The sequence below is a fragment of the Meleagris gallopavo genome, chromosome 1 (genome assembly GCF_905368555.1).
Source record: "Meleagris gallopavo chromosome 1, MGAL_WU_HG_1.1, whole genome shotgun sequence".
Classification (NCBI taxonomy): domain Eukaryota; kingdom Metazoa; phylum Chordata; class Aves; order Galliformes; family Phasianidae; genus Meleagris; species Meleagris gallopavo.
Window position 1 is genome coordinate 164,400,596 of NC_139404.1, and position 23,574 is coordinate 164,424,169.

Below are 23,574 nucleotides of genomic sequence, written 5' to 3' on the forward strand. Positions count from 1 at the left end.
AAGCAGAGTATTAATAATTCCTTGTTTCGTATATTAAAATATTTATTCTTCAAGTTCTTTCTGCCCTCTCTTTCTTAGATATGGCAGTGAGTGATGAAAAGATATGTCTTACATTAAGAACTTTTCCAAGAAATCCAGAAATCTACATTATAATAAAATTTCGTTATCTGTGGTGAAGGCTCCTGAAACTCAAGATTTCTTTTCAGCTGCCATTACTGTATATGTAGAGCTGACTAATTAGACATTAACTAGTGCATTTCGTCTGAATTTGTTAGCACACAGTCTGAACCTTAACACTTCTGCTAGTAGTCTTGGTGCGGCCATACCTGAGATGTTGACTGTGGAGACACTGGTCTAAATTAAGGAAAGCATCTTCCAGGCACTCAAAGACCGATCCTGCTGGTCACCTTCCTCCATTCAATAAATGAATCTTGCTTTTTTAATCCAGTACTGTGGTGCTTAAACCAGGAAAAGCAAAACTTCTGTGATTTGCTTTATTAGCTAAACACACAAATGATGAGCTTGGAGGAAGATAAATGGGTATGGAATGGAAAACACGGATTGTGATTCATGGTGAGATTGGAGTATTGGGTTGCAGGTATTCTCTATGGTATTTGGAAATAAAGCACAATGCAGAAATTTCAGATTCATTAAGCTGCTTAGGGGGAGATCAGAAAACTGGACAATTTGAGAGCTTTATGTCTTTACCAAAGGGCTTGGCATCTTCCAAAGCACTAATTTGTAATGGCACATTGTCTTCTGCCTCCTGTCAAGGATTTCTGCCTTGCTGAACTCTGTTCACTGACTTTGCAGAGAAATGGAGACTCCTAGTTGTGATCTACTTCACCCTAGAAGAGTTGGCTGAATGTGATCAGAGAAATTTCTCCCTGAATATGCCAATTGCTTTCTAAGGCCTAAGGAGGTAGATGAGGACAGCTCTCCATAGATGACAGCAATGTAGATGCCTAGGGTCAACAAAATGAATCCCACTCAAGCTGTTCTTTTGTTTGCATAGAACTTGGCCCAGTGGAGCTGTGATTAGCTATCTTGGTCTCTCAAAGCACTACCAGCCTGTAGATCATCAACTCTGATAATGATGCTGAGAGAAACAGACACAGAGGAATGGAGCTGATCTACAAATGTGAATTCATGAGATATAATCTTTTCATGAATGATCCATCTCTCATTTCTAAATTAAATTTCTCAGTCTTGCCAATACTAGAGGCATACTGCTAAATCCAACTCATCTAGCAAAGTGGTGAGGAGATAAATTTTTTATTCTTAATGTTGTCAGTGATCCCAGTGATCCATTTAAGAAGGGCTTGATCTCTGGCCACTCAGACTCTCACCATGGTGCCCACATAGTACAGCAGAGGTTTAGCAAGAATGGAAAACACTTTTGTGATAGCTTAGTATAACAAGCCCTGGAGAGGTGGTTCAGAATAGCCTTACTATCATATCAGCTTTTTACACAAAAGTAGATTATCTTTTTTGTATAAGAAATAGTGTTGCTAGCAGGAACAGGGAAGTAATTGTACCTCTGTACTCAGCACTACTGAAGCCACACAATGAGTACTGTGGTCAGTTTTTGGCCCCTCACTGCAAGAAAGACATCGAGGCCCTGGAGTGTGTCCAGAGAAGGGCAACAAAGCTATGAGGGTCTTATGGGGAACAGGTTGAGGGAACTGGGATTGTTCAGTCTGCAGAAGAGGAGGCTCAGGGGAGACTTCATCGCTCTCTATAACTACCTAAAGGGAAGTTGTAGTGAGCTGGGGATCGGCCTTTTCTCTCGTGTAACTAGTGATAAATGGCCTCACATTGCACCAGAGGAGATTCAGGCTGAACATTAGGAAATACTACTTTTCTGATAGAGTGGTCAGGCACTGGAATGAGCTGCCAAAGGAGGTGGTGAAGTCACTGACCCTGGAGGTGTTCAAGGAACATTTAGATGTCGTACTGAGGGATATGGTTTAGTGAGAACTATTGGTGATAGGTGGATGATTGGACTGAATGATCTTGTAGGTCTTTTCTAACCTTGGTGTTTCTGTGATTCTATGATTCTTCCTTGCAGTAAATGAAAAATTCTGTGAGATTCTGCTAGTACAATTCCCAGGTGAATGGTGTCTAGTCTTTCTTGTATGCAGTTATAAACAGGAGTCTCCTTGCATCTGTTTTTCCAGTCCTCTCTTCCTTTGCACCATCTTGGAAGAGGCATTTCTCTGTGATAACACAGATCCTATCCAGCAAGGATAAGCATTGTTTTCAGGAAAGTATTTTATTTTTGAGCCACTGATACTTCAGTGAAGGTGCTATATTGTTCAAGCTGTATTTGTTGTCTATCTATCTATCTATCTATCTATCCATCTATATATTTATCCATCTATCTATATTTTTATTTAATTTTATTTTAAAAGGTATCCCTTTTAATAATAATAATTTTATTATAAAAGGTATCCCCTCTGTAAGCAGAACATAACATATCAAGAGAAAAACTACAGTTTCCCAGAAAGAGCTTTTGGCAGCACTTTAAAGACTTTTGAGGAATGATGAATTCTCTCCAGTATGTGTGCATCGTATAGGGTGCTGTATTAGCCCTTGGTGTATTTCGAGCATGTATGTTAATCATCACCTAGAAGCAAGAAGAAAATTGTTAGAGTCTCTTGAGGGTTTGTTGTATACTGTAGTGGTCTGGAAGCTGAATTAACTTACCTTTTTTGTCCCTTTTTTCCTTTTTATTCTTCTTTTTCCTCTTCAGCACAACCAACCATAGCTACAGAAATGGATTTCTTGCTTTAGAAGAAGAAAAGCATGATTTTATGTATTTCCTACCAGATAAATGCAAAAAGAACTATTCAAGTGATTTTTCATCCTTTTGGCATGGTTCTATAGGATTAGGTGCATTTGATCTATGTCATTTGTGGACTCCGGTGGACTTTTTATTCAAATTCTATGGTATTTACCTTAACATTCAATAGTGGAAGGCAGAGTTCTCACCCAGAGAAAAAATTACTTTTTTTTGTTGTTGTTGCTATGATCCAAGGATGATCTTTAAGTTTATGCATGTATCTACAGAGACATCTATCCTGCATATATGATTGTATGTGAAATAAGGCAGTCATATATATGTTCATATGAAGAGCTAGGCTTTTGTCTCCAAAAGCACACACACACACAAAATAATATATATATTAATATATATATTTATGCATATATATATATAATCTTGTTACATTTCTTAGGAATATGTAATGTAGTGAGGCAGTGGCAGGTCAAACTAAATGTTCTTTAGATCCAGTATTCTATTTCCTACAGTGTTGAGGAGTGGAGGTTTAGGAAAGAACATAAGAAGAGGCAAGTTATTCTAATGTTTTCCTCTTAACACTTTCTCAGCCTCCAATGTCTTTGAATTTTTGTGACTTTCTGAGTCTGATCAAGGTTTATTGATGTCTTAAATGTTTTCAGTCTTCTTTGGAATCTGTGTACTTTTTCTGGATCTGCAACATCCTTTGCCAAAGAATTCTGCTATGTGAAGAACAACTTCCTTTTGTTAATTTTGAATTTTGTTCCTTTTACTGTTATTTGGTATCTTTTCGTCCTAATATTGAATCTTGGCTTAAGTGTGAAGTTACAAGTCCAGCCATAGTTAGCTGTGTGCTGAAGGATGGCTTAGAACACTAATTCAGTGGCATTTTTGCCAATAAAATACAAAGAATGCTTGAAATTTTCTTTTCTTTCCCAACCATGTTATGGTGTGTCATTCTGGACCATTCCATCACAAAACAAACCTTATGCCTAATTGCTCACATTTATCCCTTTAGCTTTCATCTTGTGGTAGCTGCTTGCACAAATCAGGACTAAGATTTAGTTTGCATAGCTCAGAAAACTGTGTTAACAAGACACCAATCTAATGTCATCTATTGCCTGAGGGAAAAGAACCCACAAGTTAGGCAAAGTGTGTAGAGTGATTGACTGTCAGCAATAAAACATTCACAGAGGGCTACCACAAAGTTCAGATGGTTTGGCGAGGCCTTTTAGGCTGTGTTGTCTCACAGTTCTAACAGTGTACAAGGAGGGAATTTAATGAATAGTCAATCAAATGTGTCTTCTGCAGGGAATGGTGCTTCCCTTCCTATTCCTCCATACTGTGTTTTGCTACACAGCAATGAACAGCCCAGACTTTTCAAAAAAGGGTCATCAGCTTCATAAGCAAGTGCAGAAAACAAGAGAGACAAACCGTCTCACATCTTGGTTAGAACACTTCTCCTTCATCAGCCTTAATTCTCTTTTTTCATAAATTAAGCTATAAGCTTTCAGAACAAGAGTGCATGCCTTCCTGAAAGCCTTCCTGGAGAGCACCTAGGATAATGAAGCTTCCTTCCTTCTTCTGGCCTTTAGGCATCACCATAATATAAAAGATAAATAAAATTATTCTAATTCATGGTCATGGCACATAAACAGATTCCTTCGTATCAGCTTGGGAACACAATAATTAATTGCTTTTTAAAAATGAATTAATAAATTGTATTCCCAAACATGTACAGCTCAGGGAGGATGCTCAGTTCATTGCCTGAAAATAGAAGCTTTTTGTTCATAAATAAATAGGATGTGGGAACATTTTCAAGTTTACAAGTCTATTTGTGGGTCATTTTTCTGAAAGCATTCAAGTGCCTAATGGTGCTGGCATGAAAAGTCCCACCCCAGGAGTTTTTCTTCATCTTTTGATACCCACAGGTACTGGACAATTGTTGCTGAAATGTGTTCTGGGAGGAGACAGACTGACTGAAAGGAGTTGCTTGCTCTTAGAAAGTGATTTAAGATCAATAGGTGTTCATTCTAGGGGCAAGACTCAAGTTTGTTATTTAAGGTCTTGCTATTTCTGCTGTCCACTGATAGGCTAAATTGTGAGGTACTGCTAACCGTGATAAGGCTTCTCTGGTGTGAACAAACATTATTAGGAATTTAACTGAAGTAATGGCTTCTGTTTAAATCAGTCTGTCAGTGACCCACTGAGTGCAGATTAGGCTATGGACACTGTGTTATTCTTCATATTGATGCTGAAGATACAGAAATTACATTACAAAATCTCCAATCTTTTCATTCTCCTCCCTTTACTGTGGGAAGTCTTTGCATTTTGAAAAATATCTATCAGAGCATGGGAGCACTGTCAAATCAGAGAACTTTTAAACTCCAGTATTTGCTATATTCATTCATCATCAACATCTTTTGTGTAGTGGCTAATTCCACACATGTTCATCATCATCACTGTGTACACAGAACTGTCTTTAACAGTCACAGCTAGCTGTGAGGACATGGCACTACAGAGAGATGCCATACAGTTGATACTGTAGATGCCTATGGTTCTTGGTAGTCCTCAGTCACCAACATTGCGGTGATTGAGACAGTAATGAAGTGGGCTTGTCTTCTTTCTTCTCTGGTATTTTTTATTGATGTCTGATGATTTTATGCTATTTCCCCTCTCCAAAGTGGAGGTCTTAACTCTTCTAGATGCCACTTATCTTGTTTTCAGTTTTGACAGTCATTGTTCCTATGTATTTGGCAGAATGTCCTACTTATTTGCAGCCCACTGTGCTTATTCTCTGCATGGAAGAAATTGTTACATAGAGTGCCACCTGCAACTATACCCATCGTCATGTTCCTCACGTACTTAAGTAAAATGCATGTACATTGGATCTTATGTGTCATGAGTGTTACAAAATGCTTACATTCTGCTGTTATTTACACCAGCCTCATACATATTTGAGTTGAAGACAAATTAGTAAAAATTATATCCTGATCTATAGTTTCTAGGTGGCATAGACCTCTGTTTTGCTACAGGTGCATATTTTCTGTGTTGTCCATCTTTCTGACCTGTGTTCCCATGGCAAAGCAGGCTTGTGGCCTGTACTGCCTTATTGTCTGAACACCGCTGGCCACATTGTGCAGTGACCTTGTAAGACAGATATATATTTCTTTCCATGACTATTTCTACGGATATTGAATCTGCAGTCCCTTGCTGAGGGTGGTGGAAAGGAACTGTAGCTTGTGCACCCATTTTAGATGTTTACTTCTCTAGCAGCAGCTTTGTGCAATCCTCAGAAAACCCTTGGTGCACTCTCTTCTGTCATGTCCACATTCTCAGCTTACTCTGCGTGAGTAAATCTGACACCAGCCTTATAGGGAGGGAATGCGCAAGTAGAGAAGCTGCCGTTTTTATCTCTGTAACTATTCTTCAGTAATAATGAGATGACTGAAATGACTCCTATTCTCATTCTCCCTAACTGATGAGGTGATTTGCCATCACCTCAATGAGCCAAGTAAGCATTTTTGGGCCAAATTTTTTTCCTTTATATTTTTAGGTAGTGAGGGAAAGTGTTTTGAAATAGGAGCTTGCTACTAGCTGATGAAGTCAGCAATAGAGGTACTTACAACTAAGAAAAGGAAAGTGAATAAATTTGCCTTTGGGAATCATAGAATCATAGAATGACCTGGGTTGAAAAGGACCACAGTGATCATCTCGTTTCAACCCCCTGCTATGTGCAGGGTCGCCAACCATCAGACCAGGCTGACCAGAGCCACATCCAACCTGGCCTTGAATGCCTCCAGGGATGTGGCATCCACAACCTCCTTGGGCAACCTGTTCCAGTGCATCACCACACTTTGTGTGAAAAACTTCCTCCTAATATCTAACCTAAGCCTCCTCTATCTCAATTTAAAACCATTCTCCCTGTCCTATCACTATCCACCCTCGTAAATAGCCATTCCCCTCCTGTTTATATGCTCTCTTCAAGTACTGGAAGGCCACAATGAGGTCTCCCTGGAGCTTTCTCTTCTCCAAGCTAAACAAGCCCAGTTCCCTCAACCTTTCCTCATAGGAGAGGTGCTCCAGCCCTTCGATCATCCTCACGCCCTCCTCTGGATCCACTCCAAGAGCTCCATGTCCTTCCTGTACTGGGGGCCCCAGGCCTGGAAGCAGTGTTACAGGTGGGGCCTCACAAGAGCTGAGTAGAGGGGAACAATCGCCTCCCTCTCCCTGCTGTCCATCCCTTTTTTAATACAGCCCCAGAACACAGTTGGCCTTCTGGGCTGCAAGCGCACATTGCCAGCTCATGTCCAGCTTCTCATCCATCAGGACCCCCAAGTCCTTCTCTGCAGGGACACACATGATAGATCATATTGAGAACTTAGAAAAGCCTAACCATGAGAGCATGGTTTTATTTCATTTAATGGGGTGTCATCCTATTCAGTTCACAAAGTGATGCACTACGTCCTGGGCCCAATAACACACTCATGACTTCTCCCTGTGATTTGGGCCTCATCTTATAACTATTCCTATTTCTTGAACTAGCCATTTATATACTGAAATATTAAAAATATTCAATTTATTTTACTTGGATCTATCTGACACGAAGAAAGGAAAAATATCTAGGATTTAAAATGTATTACTTGGCATGATTAAATGGCGAAATGAATGAAGTTTTAATGCATGATTGGTAATTATTTAATAATTAAAGAGCTCTTATGAATATTCTTGAACGCCCTGTGGAAAAGCTAAACGGTCCTCTGATTTCATCAAGCATTCAAATAAAATCAGAATTTATTTTTATAAGATCATTATAAAGATAGTCTGCAGGAACATCACCACAATAATGCAAACAGAACAGAAATGTCACTCGCTTTGACACCTCTTCATTTTTAGTATAAGACCTTGATTTTTCCATGCAAAAGATTTTTCTGCACTAATGTATTTCAGGTGAATTCAATTCCAAATGCCGTTGCAGCCAGTCAGGTTTCATCAGTGGTTCAGTGATAGGTTAAGGGTGAACCAGGCTTGGTCTGTAAGTGCAGATGAATGGTAGCCTCTGGCTGCAGGGGGAGCTGTCCCATTGAGCCCCTCCTGGAAACAGACAAAGGGCGATCACAAAGGAAAATCAGATGTGATAGAGAACCATTTCACTCCTGACATGAAATCATTCAATCTCAGTTTAGTCTCTGGAAATCTCATTTTGTTTTAATTTGTATTTCTGTAGTACATACATTGCAGGTTTGTGCAACATTTTAATAAGATGGTGTTTTCTTTCTTATCCTGGAAAGAGTTATCCTACTGAAACGTCAGAAGTTCAAGATCAAAGTAAACTACAGGAATCATAAATCATTCCAGGTTTTCCTTACCTCCAATATTGACCATCAGGCAAAGCTTTATGTTAAACAGGTTGTTAATCAGTCCTCCAACAGCATAGAAAATGGATGACAGAGGCCTCTGGATAAAGGTTATCAGAGATCCATCACTCCATCTCAACAATGAACCCTGTAGACAAAAAAGAGCAACTTCAGAAATCTAATGGGAATTCAGGTTGCTTTTAAATTCTGAAAGTTGTTTGGTACAGTTACATATTTACTGATATGGAAAAAGGACTGAGTGGATACTTTCCTCCTTATGGTTGTTGAAAGAGTTATTGCTTGTGGGGATATCACTGTTCTGTAGAACAGCATGAATAATTCATTTTTAATTCCGCATTAGATTAATTTCACCTCATACTCTGTTCGTGAATTGTCTTCAAATAAATTGTAATTTTCTTGAATATATTTGTTATTCAGAACAGACAATAGCACTCATGAGTAATTCATTGCAGGTAGGTGACATTCAGATTTTGAGACACTCAGGATGGACACACGGGTCACTCATGTACCCTGTTACATGCTGAAACTTACAGAATTGAGTTTCTACTTCTCAAAGGCACTTACAAATCTGAAATTCACTTGCTTTTACCGTTCTAAAATGCTAATTTTAAATTCATCATATCAGCAAAAGCACTGGTGGATTCATTGACTGGAACACTGGTGGGAGGTCATTCTGAACAAATTATAAGAATCTGAATGAATACATCCATTTATAGAACCAAGTTGAGTCTACTGACCTGGTATTCTGCTAAACTGAGATTAAGTAGAGAAATTATTACCCACCATCCATCCTTTTCTTTGAGATTTGTACCTCATCTCTCCTTCTTCAGGTGGAATTTAATTGGAACATGATGTCCATAAGAGTTTATCCCTTCAACATTTTTTCCCTTCAACTCCTATCTTCTCCATCTTCCGAAATCATTGAAAGAATATAACAGGAGTATTTAATACTTCTTTTAGTTTTGATGAGACTGAAATTATTTTCTATGGCAACAAAGGGAAGATCTCCACTTGAAAACAAAAGCTTTTTTTTTAAAAAATAGATTTATCAGTTGAGTCCTAAAGTTCTTTTGACTGATGTTCATTTTCATTTCTGGTCCCGGCATACTTGCCTTTTGGTAAGTTCCCCCCGTCCAGAACTGGGTATTCTGTTGTCCCTGAGAAAGCTTACGAAGGAATTCATTCTGTTCTGCACTGGTGATGCTGGTTAGGTGACCTCCTGCACTTATAGCCGAACATGTTTTCTGTACAGTAGAAAGAGTAAACACGGAAAATATAAAATGGCTACAGCTTTGTCATGACAATCTTTCTGAATAAGAAGTGGGCAAACTAAAAATGTAGAATGAATGATTAGGAGATGGAAAGGGACAGACAATAAGAGAAAGTCCAAGAAAGGAAATCTAAGAGAAGTGAAAATTGGAAGTGATAGGGAAATCCATTGAAAGTTTGCAGTTTCAAATATGAGAAATCAAAGAGAGAAAAAGAGATGAACAGAGAGAAGAAATGCTCAGTAAAAGTAAAGGACTGAACAACAGGAACCAAGTGAGTAGTGTCTGTAGTGCAACCAGCTCTATGGGCTTTCTGTACAGTCAGTGAAAATCAGGAGGTGTCTCCAAACTGCAAGAAAGAAATTGAAGGGAGATAGGGTGAAGTGGCTGTCACTGGGCAGAGTTTACTGAGCAACACAGCATAGGTACCTCCATATTTTTGATAGCTAAACTCAGGTAAAATGCACTGTACAATGAAAATAAGTGCAAAAAGACTTATGAGAAGAAATGGAAATTTTGGAATAGCTGGTCCAAATGGATTCTATTTACAACGTTTCTTCCTCATGTCCTCAGCCAGATGGGAAATGGAGTAGGCAGGAACACTGCTCCATTCTCGAGTTTCTCTAAACTCAACTCAAAAAGTTTGATTAGCATTTGATAAAGAAGGATACTTTTCTCTGCACCTTGAAGCACATGTAGCTGGTGTTTAGGCTCAGAGGAAAACTCTTCATCTTGAGGCATTTAAATTGCATACACTATTGTAGACAGGGCTTAAGAGGAATATGGCATGCCAAACTAAACTTTTATGGAAATGTTTGTTATATTTTTCAAAGATACAGCATCAGGTGCAGGGCTTCAAGTTATAGGGCTCACTTGATTTCATCTGAGCAGGCAGCAAAATGAAGTCAGAATGTCTTTTAATCGCAAAGTGGAAAAGGGGCTTGATGAATCAGTCAAAGGCCAAACCCAGGAGGTATGAAACTGTGCCACAGGAGAAGCCAGGGGAGAAACATCTCAACTATAACTCATAAGTTTGGTGTCCTCTTGCAATCAACGATCCCCAAGAATCCCCTCACCTTCTCTTCATTAGTGTATTTATTCCCAGACAGCCCAGGGAAGTGGTGGAGTCACCATCCCTGAAGGTCTTCAAGAAATGTGTAGACATGGCATTAAGGGACATAGTTTAGGGGCAGTATAGGTGGTAAGTGGATGGTTGGACTAGATATTAGAGATCTTTTCCAACTTTTATTATTCTATTATTATAGATGCTTCATTTTAGAGCATGAGGAAAATAGATCCCAACCTCAAAAAACTCAAAAGGGATACAGAAAGAGAGGAGAAATAGCAATCCAGGTCTATGTTCCAAGTAGGAGGTGGTTAATTGTAGAAGTCTGTTATTTTGTGAAGCAGAGTACAACCAATCTCATCAGGACACTGATATGAATATCAGGTACTTTTGGTCAACACTGGTACATGACAGAAGCAGCAGAAAGGGAGGAAAAAAGAGTTAGGCACAAAAAATAACTGTGGGAAGCAGAGAAGAAATGATAAACACTCCCGTTTTGAGCAACCCAGTACCTCAGCTTCCAGCCATGTCATTCTCTCTTGAATAAGCATGTAACAGTGGCCTTGGTAACTAATCCAACCTTTCTGGCATCGAATTCGACAGATCTGCTTTGTAGATGAGTCTTGTTGAGATGGGTTAGGAATTATGTTATGTTCAGGCTTAAGTTTGTCAAAAAAGTCAAACAAGAACCGAGCATTGCGATGCTTGCCTGTGGAATTGCCAGCACCTGAAAGAAACACAGAATAAACTCAGAAGTCTCACTCATCTTTCCGGAAAAGAAAGTATTACTTCCCTATAACCTCTTGAATCAACTAAGCCGAGTTCAACATCTCACAGGGACATCAGGGAAAGTGAAACTACAAAATGAAGGGCATCCAGACACTTTTTTTCCTTTTTTTTTTTTTTGATAAGTAATGTAAAACATCAGTACATGAAGAGCACTAATTTAGGATTCAGATGCCATTCAGGTTATAAGCAGAGTTAACTTGCTGTTGTTGTTATAGGGTCCAGTGGGTGCAGCAGTACTTTAGCAATCTATTTCACTGTGTGGTGCAATGCATCACATTTGTGGATCTGTCCCCTGGAAACAAAGCAGCAAGTTCAGCAGGCCAGCTCTGAAAGGTGTGCAAGACTCTGTGGATTCCCAGGAGTCATCAGCATGTGGCTTGCCTGGCTTGAATTGTAGTATATTAGTCTCCTTTTGCTGAAGAGAGCCTATCTCTGCAAAAGTAATAGGGATTTCAGGCTGGTTCATCACCTTGCTTTAGAGGAGAACAAAATACATCTGTCAGACCTGAATTAAGATGGATTTTGTTGAAAGTTCTTGGAATTGATTTCTTTCCAGTTTCCTTATTGGTAAGAAGTCAGCAGAGTTGGGTTCAACTTACAAAATATCATTGATTTCTCTCCCCAAACCACAGCTTGTAATTTCCTCTACAATTATAGAGCAGGTCTCCTTAGAAACTACTTGTATCCATTCAAAGTTTCATCTTGTGGAAACCACATTTCTCCTCTCTTTGGACAGATGTGCTTGGCACTAGTCCAGACCGGAAAAAAAAAAAAAAAAAAAAAGGAGGAAGGTATGATAAATATTTTCCTCCCATGTCCTCTTTTCTGCTTCCTGAAAGGAGATTCACAGCATTACTGTTTCAGCACTCTCTGAGTGCTTATGGATTTCTGGCCATCCCAGGCAGTGAGACTTGTTAAGGTGTTGCTCACGCCTTCTCGGAATATCTAGCATGTTCCAGTCTTTCTCCTCTAAGGCAGAACAGGGCAAAAAACAGTGGGCATGTCTTCTGCCCTGATATAGTGTCATGCCACCACAGCCTAGCCAAGTCAAGGTGATTGCACAATTGTCTCTGACTTGGCTAGCAGTCATACATTTCTCCTTGTGTAGAACTTTAGCAACACACAGGGGAAGTCTCCACCTTCTCTTGACATTCTCTGTGACCTTCAAAGTAACCCATCCCTGTGAGGGGAGTCCCTGCCATGGAAAGACCTTGGCTTCTGGGCTTGAGTGAGAGGGTCAGATAAACCACAGGACCTGGTCTGGACAGATAAATCACAGGAACTAATGACAGTTTGCAGAGCTTTGCAAGAGAGAAGCTTGCACTGTGGCAAGGTCACATGCAGTGTCTCTAACTTCTGTTTTTCCTCAGTACTTTTTTGAAAAGGTCGAGATGACATTAAACTCATTTTACATTTAGAAAAATACCTCAGATCTTCAGCCTCAATGACTGTGAAGTAAGGCTGTTCTGGCAAGAGAAGCAAAAAGTTGAAGCAAAGAGACAGGTTTTATATATATATATATATATATATATATATATTATATATTTTTTTTTATAACATCAGACGTGCAACTGAATCACGTTAAACTCACCCTCTGAGCCGGAGAGAGCTAAGGCTCCAAAAAGGAAAAAAAGAAACAGATGGGTCATTGTCAGGAGACCTGGTGATCCTGCTGCCTGTGACCTGTAAAGAGCAGAAGGTGGTCAGTGTGGTACTTAAACACTGGCAGAAGCAGGAAAGAGACTTGCAGCAATGTATTTCACTGCTCTGGGGAGAGCATGCACATGAAGTGGACTGAGAACTGCAGGGCCTGTAGCATTGTGGCCAGTGTCAAAAAGTTCAGCAAGTGACCTGCAGTGGATGTCCCCGGGGTCAATATTGCTGCCAATACTTGCTAAGATCTTTGTTAATGCCCTCTGTGATGGAACACAGTGTACCATCCACAACTCCACAGATGATTTAAAACTAGGAGGAGTAGTTGACATACCAAATGGTTGTGCTGCCCTTCAGGGGGATCTCAACAGACTGGAGAAATGGGTAAACAGGAAGCTCATGGAGTTCAACAATGCAAATACCAGGTTCCTGTCTCTGGTGAGGACAAACCCCAGACACCAGTACAGGCTGGGAGCCAACTAACTGGAAAGCAGCCCTTCAAAGAATGAGCTGGTAGACAGCAAGCTGACCATGAGACAGCCATGCACTTTAAAAAACAAGGACAATAGCTCCTGGATTGCATTAGAAAAAAGATAGCCAGCAGATTGAGGGAAGTAAGAATTCTTCTCTGTTTAGTTCTAGTGCTTGGCTCTCCAGTACAAGATAAATATAAGTGTAGTAGAGTGAGTCTAGCAAATAGCCACAGTGATGAAAAATTGACTGAAGCATCTTACGTATGAGATGAAAAAGATGGGACTGTTCAGCCCAGAGAACAGAAGGTTCTGAGGACACCTCATTGTGACCTTTTTGTATTTAAAGGGAGTTTATAATCAGCAAAGAATTTTTTCACATTCTGATAGTGATAGGATAAGGGGGAATGGTTTTAAACTAAAAGAGGGGAGATTTAGATTAGGAGAAAATTTTTTAGTCCGAGGGTGGTGAAGTAGACTGCCCAGAGAAGCAGTGGATGCTCCATCCCTGGAGGTGTTCCAGGCCAGGTTGGATGAGGCCTTGGCAGCCTGAGCTGGTGGGTGGCAGTCCTGCTTATGCCTATAGCAGGGGGGTTGGAACTGGATGGGCTTTAAGGTCCCTTCTGACCCCAACCATTCTATAAGTTTGTGATTCTATAATTCTTCTGACTCCTTCCTGCTGTAAATTCTCCCTCTCAATCCACCTTATCCTTATTTCTTTCTGCCTACTCTGGTAATGCATTTCCTGCTCCTTTGCTTACACCATTTATGGCAAAGTCATTACCTCTGCATCATTTCAGAATGTTGTTCAGCTCACCAATCAGAAGTTCATTTTTTTGTTAGATTTTCCCATTTTTCAGCATAGATTTTCTCTTTCCAAATTGTCCTGATTCTCATTTGCTTTAGTGCACACATGAAGAGATAATTATCCATCTTCTCTCTTTATTTTTTTTTTTTAAACCAATTTTCACATTTCTTGTTTTAGTAAATCTGCTCTGAAGCATATGAACAGAATGCAGGAGAATGAACAGAAAGTAAAACAGCCCTGGCATTTGTCAGGGATAACTTCTAGGGAAGGTGTCACGCAGTTGGCTTTGGCAGAATTAAAAAGAGCTACTGCAGTGTATACAAGGAAGGATGCAACAAATAAGGACAGAATTGACGCAGGGCTGAAAGCAGCAGCAGAAGGTTGGACTTCATTCATTCAGTGTACGGACAAAAAGAATAGAACTGAAGTGCCATTGCTATGAGAAATAGAGATTTTGATGGACCTCAGGTTGAGTTAACACAAATCATTGATTAGTAACTCCTACACAGAGCAAATCAAAGAGTACTCCCGGTTTGCACATATTTTGACCTTCACTATACTATAAAAAAACCCTAGAGTGATTTCATTTTAATTGTTGTGGTGGCTCTGGATTGACAGTTGAGTAAAGAAGATTGAAAGCATGCCTATTGTGAAATTGAAATCACACCTACTGCATGGAAAAGTTACATCCGTAGTGCTAGAGAGATAGAGAAGGTGTAAGGAACAGATAACATATGAGAATGATACCTCTGTAAAACAGAAAGTGGCAGGTATGTATAAATATATTTTCACATAATGTACACAATCTTATGAGCATGCATGCATATTTGTAAACTTACATAAGCATACATATGCAGACATAAAGATACAAAACAGCTATGCAGAGATATTAAAAATGTTAAATGAGAATTAAAACCCACCACCTTTGCTAAGAAGCTGGGGCGGTTTTAAGAAAAAATGGTAAAAAGAAGATACCAGTTTATGGATGTGTGTTCTTCTTCCCTTTAATTCCTTCCTCCTCTTCTCTTCAGGGGAGAAATCTTTGTCCATGAGGTATTTATATTATGACAACTTTTGCTAGCACGGTTCTTTGCTCTGGTAAATGAAACCACCTCCAGTATTATCCCTGACAGCTTTTGCTGTGGGAGTGTTTTCCCTCAAACATGGGTGGGTGGGATCTGATTCTCGCCATACTTTGTGTACGTTGATTGAAATGTCTGTGTGTATTAGGGCCTTAATCTGAAACACACCCTTAATCTGGGCAATTAAGTGAGAAGTCACATGTGTCCGCAGGGCAAATTCCTATCTCAGCACCAGAGGCAGGGGGGCTGTGCCTCACTCAGTGAGGGGCTGAGAGGTTTCTATGGAAATATCATCACTGGACAAAACCAGGGCAATCAGCCCTGGCATCATTAGCCAGTGTGTAAACATGTTTTCTGTGGCTAGACAGGTGTGTGAATGGAAGTATCACTTAAGCAATTGTGTGCATGTGCTCTGTTTATGTTCTGTTGTGAACAGGTACCTGTTCATCCCTGTGTTGGCTGCAGGGCAGTACATAATGGGGACTTCACATGAACTATCCCTGCGGGAGTATTTTTACATAAGGCCAGTATTGAGTTCTGCTGGTAAAATAATATTTTATGGTACAACGCTGAGAAGCTTTTCAAGCTCTATTAAATTTACATAGGCTCCTACCCATTTCTTTAATCCAGTTCAAACATCCTCATGTACAACAAATATCTTCCCTAGTGGCTGAAAAAAAGCCTTGACGCATAGTACACATTTGCACTGATGCACTTACATAAAATCCAAATATTTAGTAAAGAGGTTCAAATCACCTCCATTCTTCCTCTACACAAATACAGGCCTACCACTGCTAGGCCCAGAAAAATCCATTCCTTAAAATTGTTCTTCACTCTTTGTCAGATGTGGAATATATTTTGATGAGGACATTCTCCACAGACACCACAGGTTGGAATCCAGGTCTTTCTTAAGATGAGTGATGTGGTTGGCTTTTGTGAGTTTTCTCCACAAAGACCGAGATCCAAGAGCCCAGCAGCTTCTTGGAATGCTCTGTTGGAAGCCCACTCGGCTCATCACCTCATCACTCAGTACAGTAGGTATCTCAAGAAATTCTCTCAAAACAATGAGATCTAAAAACACATTGGGAAACACTTTTTTAGGTGAACTTCTTTATGTACTAACTGGGGAAACACTTTTTTAGGTGAACTTCTTTATGTACTAACTGCAAAACTGCACTCGACTTCAGAAAGCTGCTTCATCTTGCCAAGAATACAATGTAATATATATTCTCTGTTTTTGGTGATGAGCAGCTGTGGATAAGGATTATTGTGTTAATCCTATGGTATGAGAGGAAACAAGTGACCAGATTTTTATATCCACTTTCTCCATAAAATATTAAATATTAAAGAAGTTATTTATGCAAAACAGTAGTCTCTTTGCTACAGCTATATGCATAACTCCTATAAATGCTGATAGATTTCATCACCTTTTTTTGTTTTCTCCTTAAATAATAAATGAATTAACTGTGGTCATGCCCTAAACATTCATTACCTTGTACTATTTGCTGGATCTTTTTGACAAATAGTCCTCGTGAACAGCTGTATTCCAAATGTTCATGCAGATATGTAAGCTATGCTTTATATGCCATTCTCTTGACTCAAGGAAATTATCAGTAATAAGGTATCAGGTTGTGAATTTAACATTTTATTTCTATGAATATCTTACTTATTGGAAAGTTAGTGTCTTGTTTGTTCATTTGCTAGTATACTTGTGCTAAATTTGTACAGAATCATAAAATCCTCTGAGTTGGAAAAAACTCTTAAATGTTATCTAGTCCAAGGTTGCAGGAATTCAAGAGTCACACCTAAAAATGTGTTCTTTAAATTTTCAAGATCTTCACAGCCCACAACTCCTGATAAAAACCAGTTGGCCACTGCATTAAGACTTATCTGAAACTTCTTCTACTTTAGCTTCATCTTTCAAAGTTGAAGCTGGTTTGCTTGAATTATAAAGAATTTTCATAGGACTTAGCTGGAATCTTTCTGCCTTTATGAAGATACCTCTTTGCTGTCTGGTTCTCATAGCATGGACATGTTCTGTTTCCCAAAACCACTGGCCGATGTTAGGATGCATGATGCCACTCATTTGCAGTCTAGCTCTCAGCAGCCCTATGAATACATGCAGAGATAGTTTTGAAGGCTGAGCAAGAGTTTCACTGGGAGAGTCAGAGCAGTCAGTTGCATTGCAAAACAGCAAAGATGTGGTCAATTGAAACAGCAATGCAATGGCTGAGGTTGTGCAAAACACTTAGATCAGTTCCCAGAGCTCTCTGTCACATTTTCTATCTTCCCCTACTCTCCTTTTTCCTCCTCCTGCTCCTGTGTTGCTAGGATATGTGTCAGCAGAATGGAAATGATACTGTTCCTGGGGGGAAATGAAATTTAATATTAATACTTTCTCCCGTGGAAAAGTGAAGGGTGAGTCAAAAATGAATAGAATTTCCTTTATACATGAAATCTTTCATTCTGCAAGGTAACTCAAAGCACAGCACTGTGAATTTAATGTTACCAACTCCAGTGGCTGTGTAGTCAAACACAGCAGGCTTTGTGCATTAAGCAGTAATGTCTCATTAGCAGGAGTTTCACTAAAAAAGAAATAGGGGAGAAATGCTCATCAGAGCATTTCTATGTGGGAAGTATTTGATATAAGTGTCACAAGGAGCTCTGAATGCACACTGGGCTGAAATCAGGTAGGATCACCTCAGTTAAATGGACCCAGCTTTCCTGTCTGCCTTTCCAGCCTTCTGTGGCTTCTCGTTTCTTTATATTCCTCCTCAAAATGCAGCTTCCTTCTCTCTTCGGCAGTGACCTCTATGTCCATATTGCCCTTTTTGTTTCCAAACAAGATGGTTTCATACAATCTGAGATGTCAGAATTTGATGGTCCAAAGCTCAAAGCAAGCAGCTTTGTCTGTTTGTTCGAGTAAGAAAGCTACCTCTGCCCTCAGAGATCTTTCTGTCATCTCTCACTGTATTTGCACTATGTTCTGCCATATCCTGCCAGATGCTGTTATAAGGAGCTTTCCCATACTTCAGTTCCCCATGGGAAAGGTGGTGTAAATAAATAAGGATGACAGGATCTGCATCTGAGATTGTTAGTTGGATTGAAATTAGTGTATTCTCTGAAAACTGTTGTAAGCTTCCTCTAGGTGTAAACTATGATTCTTTTCAACGCAGTACCACAAAATTAGAGGATCAGAAGGAATTAAGAACTGAGTCTGTCCTGTGGTGGTTTTTAAGGAGTTCCTGTCTGTAACTCCTAGGATAAAGCATTTTCACAGTGCTAGTTTTAGCAAGTATATGTTCTTCTTTTCCCAGATGATCTGACCCTGTTGCTGGTGTATATGGTCCTGTTTTCTTCTCTGTCTCATTTTAAGGACAGACAGGCATTTCACCACCTTTTTCTCTTTAACAGTTGTTTCCCACCTCCTTCCATCCCTTTCGATTTTTACTTCAATGTGAAATAGAGCTGATCTTTTTTTGACCATTTATATGACCCTTGTGTTGATTATGAGAAAATACATGAGTTGAAAGATGTTAGGCTGTTATTAGGACCTTGCTGCTATTTGACATCAGACAAATGCAGCTAACTTGGGGTGTCAGTTCCAAAGACTGTACCATCCTTGACTACCATCAGTCAACCACAGTAAGGAAGTCTTTCCAAAGTTCAGTCATGTGATGGCTAAATTACACCAAATAAAAAAAAAATAGTAAGACACATCACACTTCCCAACAAGGTCAGTTTTCCCTGGTTTGTAGGCTGAAAACTTTTGGTAGCCAAGCCTACTGAGATATGCTCCGTCCCTGGAGGCATTCAAGGTCAGGTTGGATGGGGCCCTGGGCAGCCAGCTTAGTAGATGGCAACTGCCACAGCAGGGGGTAGGAGCTCGATGATTGTTAAGGTCCCTTCTATCCTAAGCTATTCTATGATTCTATGATTCTATGAAGTAATCCTGTGCAGCCGTACAAGCTGGTGGATAGATATTTCCACCTGGTCAAACAGTATCATCAAACAAGAGGCCACTATTACTTCTGACATGCTGCTTTCCCCATTTGTGGCCAGTCATAGGCAAACACAAAGGGAAGAGGGGGCAAGAGAACAACAGAACTGAGGAAAGAGAGAACTGAGTGCTCTGTGCTTGCAGGATCAAACGCAGATGGCCAGTCACAGATGGATGCTTTGGGCTGGCAGGTCAAACCACAACAGCCATCACTCTGATCACTGGCTCACTTCCTTAGTTAACTGTGTAGCCTGGTCAACTCTCTTTCTCTCTCTCTTTCCCAGTCTGTGCAAAACTGCATTTCTCTGTTGGCTGCAGAGCTGTCAGTGTCAACTCAGCTGAAAATTTGAGTGTGAGACTGAGAGAAAGGGCAGAAGATGGAAGAGGAGACTAGAATGGAGTGTAAATAGGAGAACTGTGCACTTTTTGGTCTTTGCTCAAGTAGTGGATATGGTTAGGAAGACCTCCAGTGGGCATCTCTTGGTGTCGTTGTGATTCCTCAGGTCTAGCAGGGCCTTGCTGCTGGAATAGAGTAGATACATACTGATCCCTGCCCCTTTTAGAAGTCCTCCTTTCCTCCTTCACCTACTTGCCTATTTTTTTTTTTTCATATGCAAAAAATGAGATGAACTCATCCCTTCATTATCTTATCTCATTACTTCTGCTATATCTTTTAATTAACTCATTTCCGACTCCAAGCAATCTCTATACATTCCTTGGGGTTTTCCAGCTGGAGGGTTTTATTGGCATAATTCAATCTCCCTCTCCTGCTTTTCCATCTTTGCTGTCTGTGCTCAGTGTTCAAGACTAACAGAGTATTTATAAATCTGTGCATGCTTCCCAAGCTAGCGTTCCCAACTACTTTAAGCCTCAGTCATTACTGTTCATGCTTGTAGAAGTCAACAACTGAATTTAAGGAATACTCAGCTTTACTAGCTTTACTGAGATCAACGAAATCTGGCAAAAAATACTTTACAGCCTTCTTCCTCCTGTCCTCATTCTTGGACTTGTGGTCCCCAGCCAGTGATGAGCTATGCTGGCATGACTATACAGTGTGAATGGAGCTGCTATCTTTTGGCCTGCTGCCATCTGCTGCCCCAAAGTGCCCATCATTTTGGAGGTAACAAAGGGGATCTCTAACCAGAATTGTGTCATGGAAACATGCTCTTAGTGATTTGTAAATGGTTAAAAGTGTTCCAATATATCCTTTACTTTGTACTTTTCTGTCTTGTTTTTATTCTCTGCTTCATTTAATAAAACCCCGCTGCAAGAGAACAGTGAAAGAAGAAAAAAATATGAAAGAAAAATCCCATTCAAAGCCATGTGAAATTACTTTTGAATCAGATGCAAATTTGGTCCTACTGTTCACCGATTGCAGTGTGCTGCCTTTCTCTGACAGGATCTGAAGCGAAGAAGGCAGAAGTGTTATCTCTACAGCACCATGAAACTTAATGTTAGCGGGACTATGAGGAAAACACTGTACCACCATTGTGTGCTCAGTCTCCAGCAACAGAGCTCACAGGGTAAGTGCCTGCTGGCACTGGTAAGTACATCACTAACCTAAAGCAATTGGAGCCTAGAGTGTAAAGCTGGAGTTGGAGAGGTTTATGGGCTATGTAGTCACCACATACACACACACAAATGCACACAGGATAGGAAGACCTAGTGGAACCTTATGACTATTGAACAGTACCCTTCTTGTTGGAAATTATGACCGCACCAACAGGTCCAGACTTTGTGCTTCCAGCTTTTCACATGAATTTCTTCACTGAGAAAGTGCCTGTCCCCTTCCACTGTCACTAGCCATACAAAAATTAAATGCAGACAGCTGGAGAGTGAATGAACAGATGGGCTATTTGTCCTGTCCATCTACTTGCTCCATAGCCATGTTGCCTATGCCTTTATGTCTTTTGTCTCCATGCTCTCTGTAGCTCGGTGAAAATTATGAATCTTGGTCTTCAGGGAATCATTAAAGAAGGGTTGTAACCTTTTCCTGAAAGAGCACAGTCAGCTGAACCTTCTTGGAGACATGTAATAACATGCATAACATGAGTTTACCTAATACCAAAGAATTGGGTATCACCCAGGGATGGTTAGGTCTCACACAATTAAAGATTTCTTTAGGACAAAGCTAAAATTGGTTGCAGTACTTAGATTTCTAGGAGGGGATGTTGGTCTACAGTACACCGAAAGAAAGAGAGAGATGCTGAATGTTGCCCGTTTTGTTTTGCTAGCTGAGCCCATATCCTTGATATTTTAGATAAGGCTGCTACTACTCTCGTGAATCATGGCAAGAGTAGTGGCACATCACCAGGAGATGCTGGGTCTTAGCAGAAGACTCAACAGCTCCAATTTTTAATTGAGTACTGTATCTTCAGACTCCATCATTCAAACTTGGTGAATGCCAGTTGGCTTTACAGCCTTCTGCTGCTGTGAGCAGTGCTGCTGTGTGTGTGTGTCTCAGCTGGCTTTAATGCACTACAGGAGCCTTCTTCAGTACATGATCCCACCTCTGCAGCAATTCTAGTGGTATGTGGTCTCGCAATCCACTTGGGCAGCAGCAATCACTGCACATGCGTATTTATCTGATGACAGATTGATTTCCATATTCCCCCACCTGTTATCCAAGTCATATTACCCAAGAAGAAGTCAAGTTTTACATCTCCTTCCTGGACATCCCCCAGCAAAGTCTCGTTTAGAAAGATCATCTCAATGGAAGGGTTCAGCTGGCTCTAGATGAGACAGATTGTACAGACACAGTACTCTGAAGTAAAGATATGTCTGACAGCTGCTAAATTCTTTCTGACCATCAATTTCTGTTGGGTTATTCTGCCTCTGGTGAATGTAATCTTAATAGTATTAACTGTATTATTTTTCTCTGTTCTACCATCATCCAGGAACTCATATAGGTTAAGTCCTACCAGGTGAACATGGTGAATTCTTGTCCTTTAGATCCATGCTAAATAATTAAAATACACCCCAGTTTAAATAAATAAATAAGCAAATAGAATAGAATAGAACAGAATAGAATATAATCTAGGTTGTTGTTTCTAAACTGTGTGTTTATATGAGCAAAAGGGAAAAAGACAGGTTTGTTACAAGAGCAGACCGGAAATGGCTTACAAAGACAGCATGAAACTGTTCCCATCTGGCCATGGTGATGATTTAAACTGGGATTTTCAAAGGCACCTGATGTAGTGATGTGCCCAAAAGCAAAAGGCTTTGCCAGATTTCCAAACTTTAATGTGGAATGAAGAGCACCACTGCATGCACCACATCTGAAATACTCCACTCTGCAAACTTACTGGATGTTTTGCTGACCAGTTTTGTTCCTGTTTGGAAGGGAAATGACTTGGACAGGATCAGTGTTTTTGCTTTCTCTCAGCTCTCCCAGTCATCTGTAGCGGTAGCAGTACTTTGTTCTATTTGCTCTCATTTCAAGGTCTTCAGTGTGTGTCAGCAAGTCTACTTAGGCTTGGCAGGAACGAGATGTGTTAACTGTTCTGCTACATCATTCCCCTGGAGCCTTTTGGGTACCTTTAAAAAAAGAAAAAGAAAAAAAAAAGGATTAAAAGCATAGAACAATTAAGAATCTCCATCCTGATTCTGAAGTCTCAATGATTTTACCAAGTGCCTGGACACCTTGAACAGTAAAGCAACCTGTCTAATAATAGAATCATAGAATGGCCTGGGTTGAAAAGAACCACAATAATCATCTAGTTTCAACCTCCCCCCTTGCTATGTGCAAGGTCGCCAACCACCAGACCAGGCTGCCCAGAGCCACATCCAGTCTGGCCTTGAATGCCTCCAGGGATGAGGCATTGGGATGATTACAAAGCAAAGGAATCCAATAATTACGTGAGATTTCAAACCTTGTCTCTCACTTAGCAAGTACCCTCAATAGACATATGAAACAGGATGAGCTATACATGTTTCTGGCAGAAAAGTGTTGAAGTCAAGTGAAGCAAAGACAATACTGCTGATGGCTTTACTGTTGTTGAACAGTGAGGAGGATGTATCTAAGGGTTGATGGCACTAAGTGGCCTTTTCTCATGGCATCTTTTCAGCAAAATGAACTGACACAACTACAGTTAGTCAAAATTTTCCATCTGTATTATCTTCAGATAAAAATGGGGCTTAAACTAAAAAAAAAGCAACAACTCAGTTTTCCAAGGAAAATCTTTTGACTTGTGAGGTGTATTCCCACCTCATATCTTAGCTTATGCAGAAAAGCAGTGCATGATATACTGCTATGATACA

At 40.1% G+C, this 23,574-nt stretch overlaps 1 protein-coding gene across 1 annotated transcript; it reads right to left on the reverse strand.

The window, feature by feature from the left end:
* Positions 1-7,759: 7,759 nt before the first annotated feature.
* LOC104917523 (snaclec bitiscetin subunit beta-like) lies at positions 7,760-12,978 on the reverse strand. Its single transcript, XM_085216887.1, has 5 exons — positions 12,893-12,978; positions 11,025-11,239; positions 9,291-9,422; positions 8,170-8,305; positions 7,760-7,894 (listed from the first exon to the last, which is right to left on the reverse strand). Exons 1-5 carry the CDS (start codon positions 12,948-12,950, stop codon positions 7,812-7,814), a joined length of 624 nt encoding a protein of 207 aa, XP_085073013.1. The 5' UTR covers positions 12,951-12,978; the 3' UTR covers positions 7,760-7,811.
* Positions 12,979-23,574: the final 10,596 nt, after the last annotated feature.

Bases quoted from the DNA above. Each gene is read 5' to 3' on its own strand.
- LOC104917523 (XM_085216887.1), bottom strand. From the start codon at position 12,950: ATGACCCATCTGTTTCTTTTTTTCCTTTTTGGAGCCTTAGCTCTCTCC. The intron at 11,240-12,892 runs GTGAGTTTAACG...TGTTTCTTTCAG, and splicing joins AGCTCTCTCCGGCTCAGAGG to GTGCTGGCAATTCCACAGGC. The intron at 8,306-9,290 runs GCAAGTATGCCG...TTTTGTCTACAG, and splicing joins CGGGGGGAACTTACCAAAAG to GGTTCATTGTTGAGATGGAG.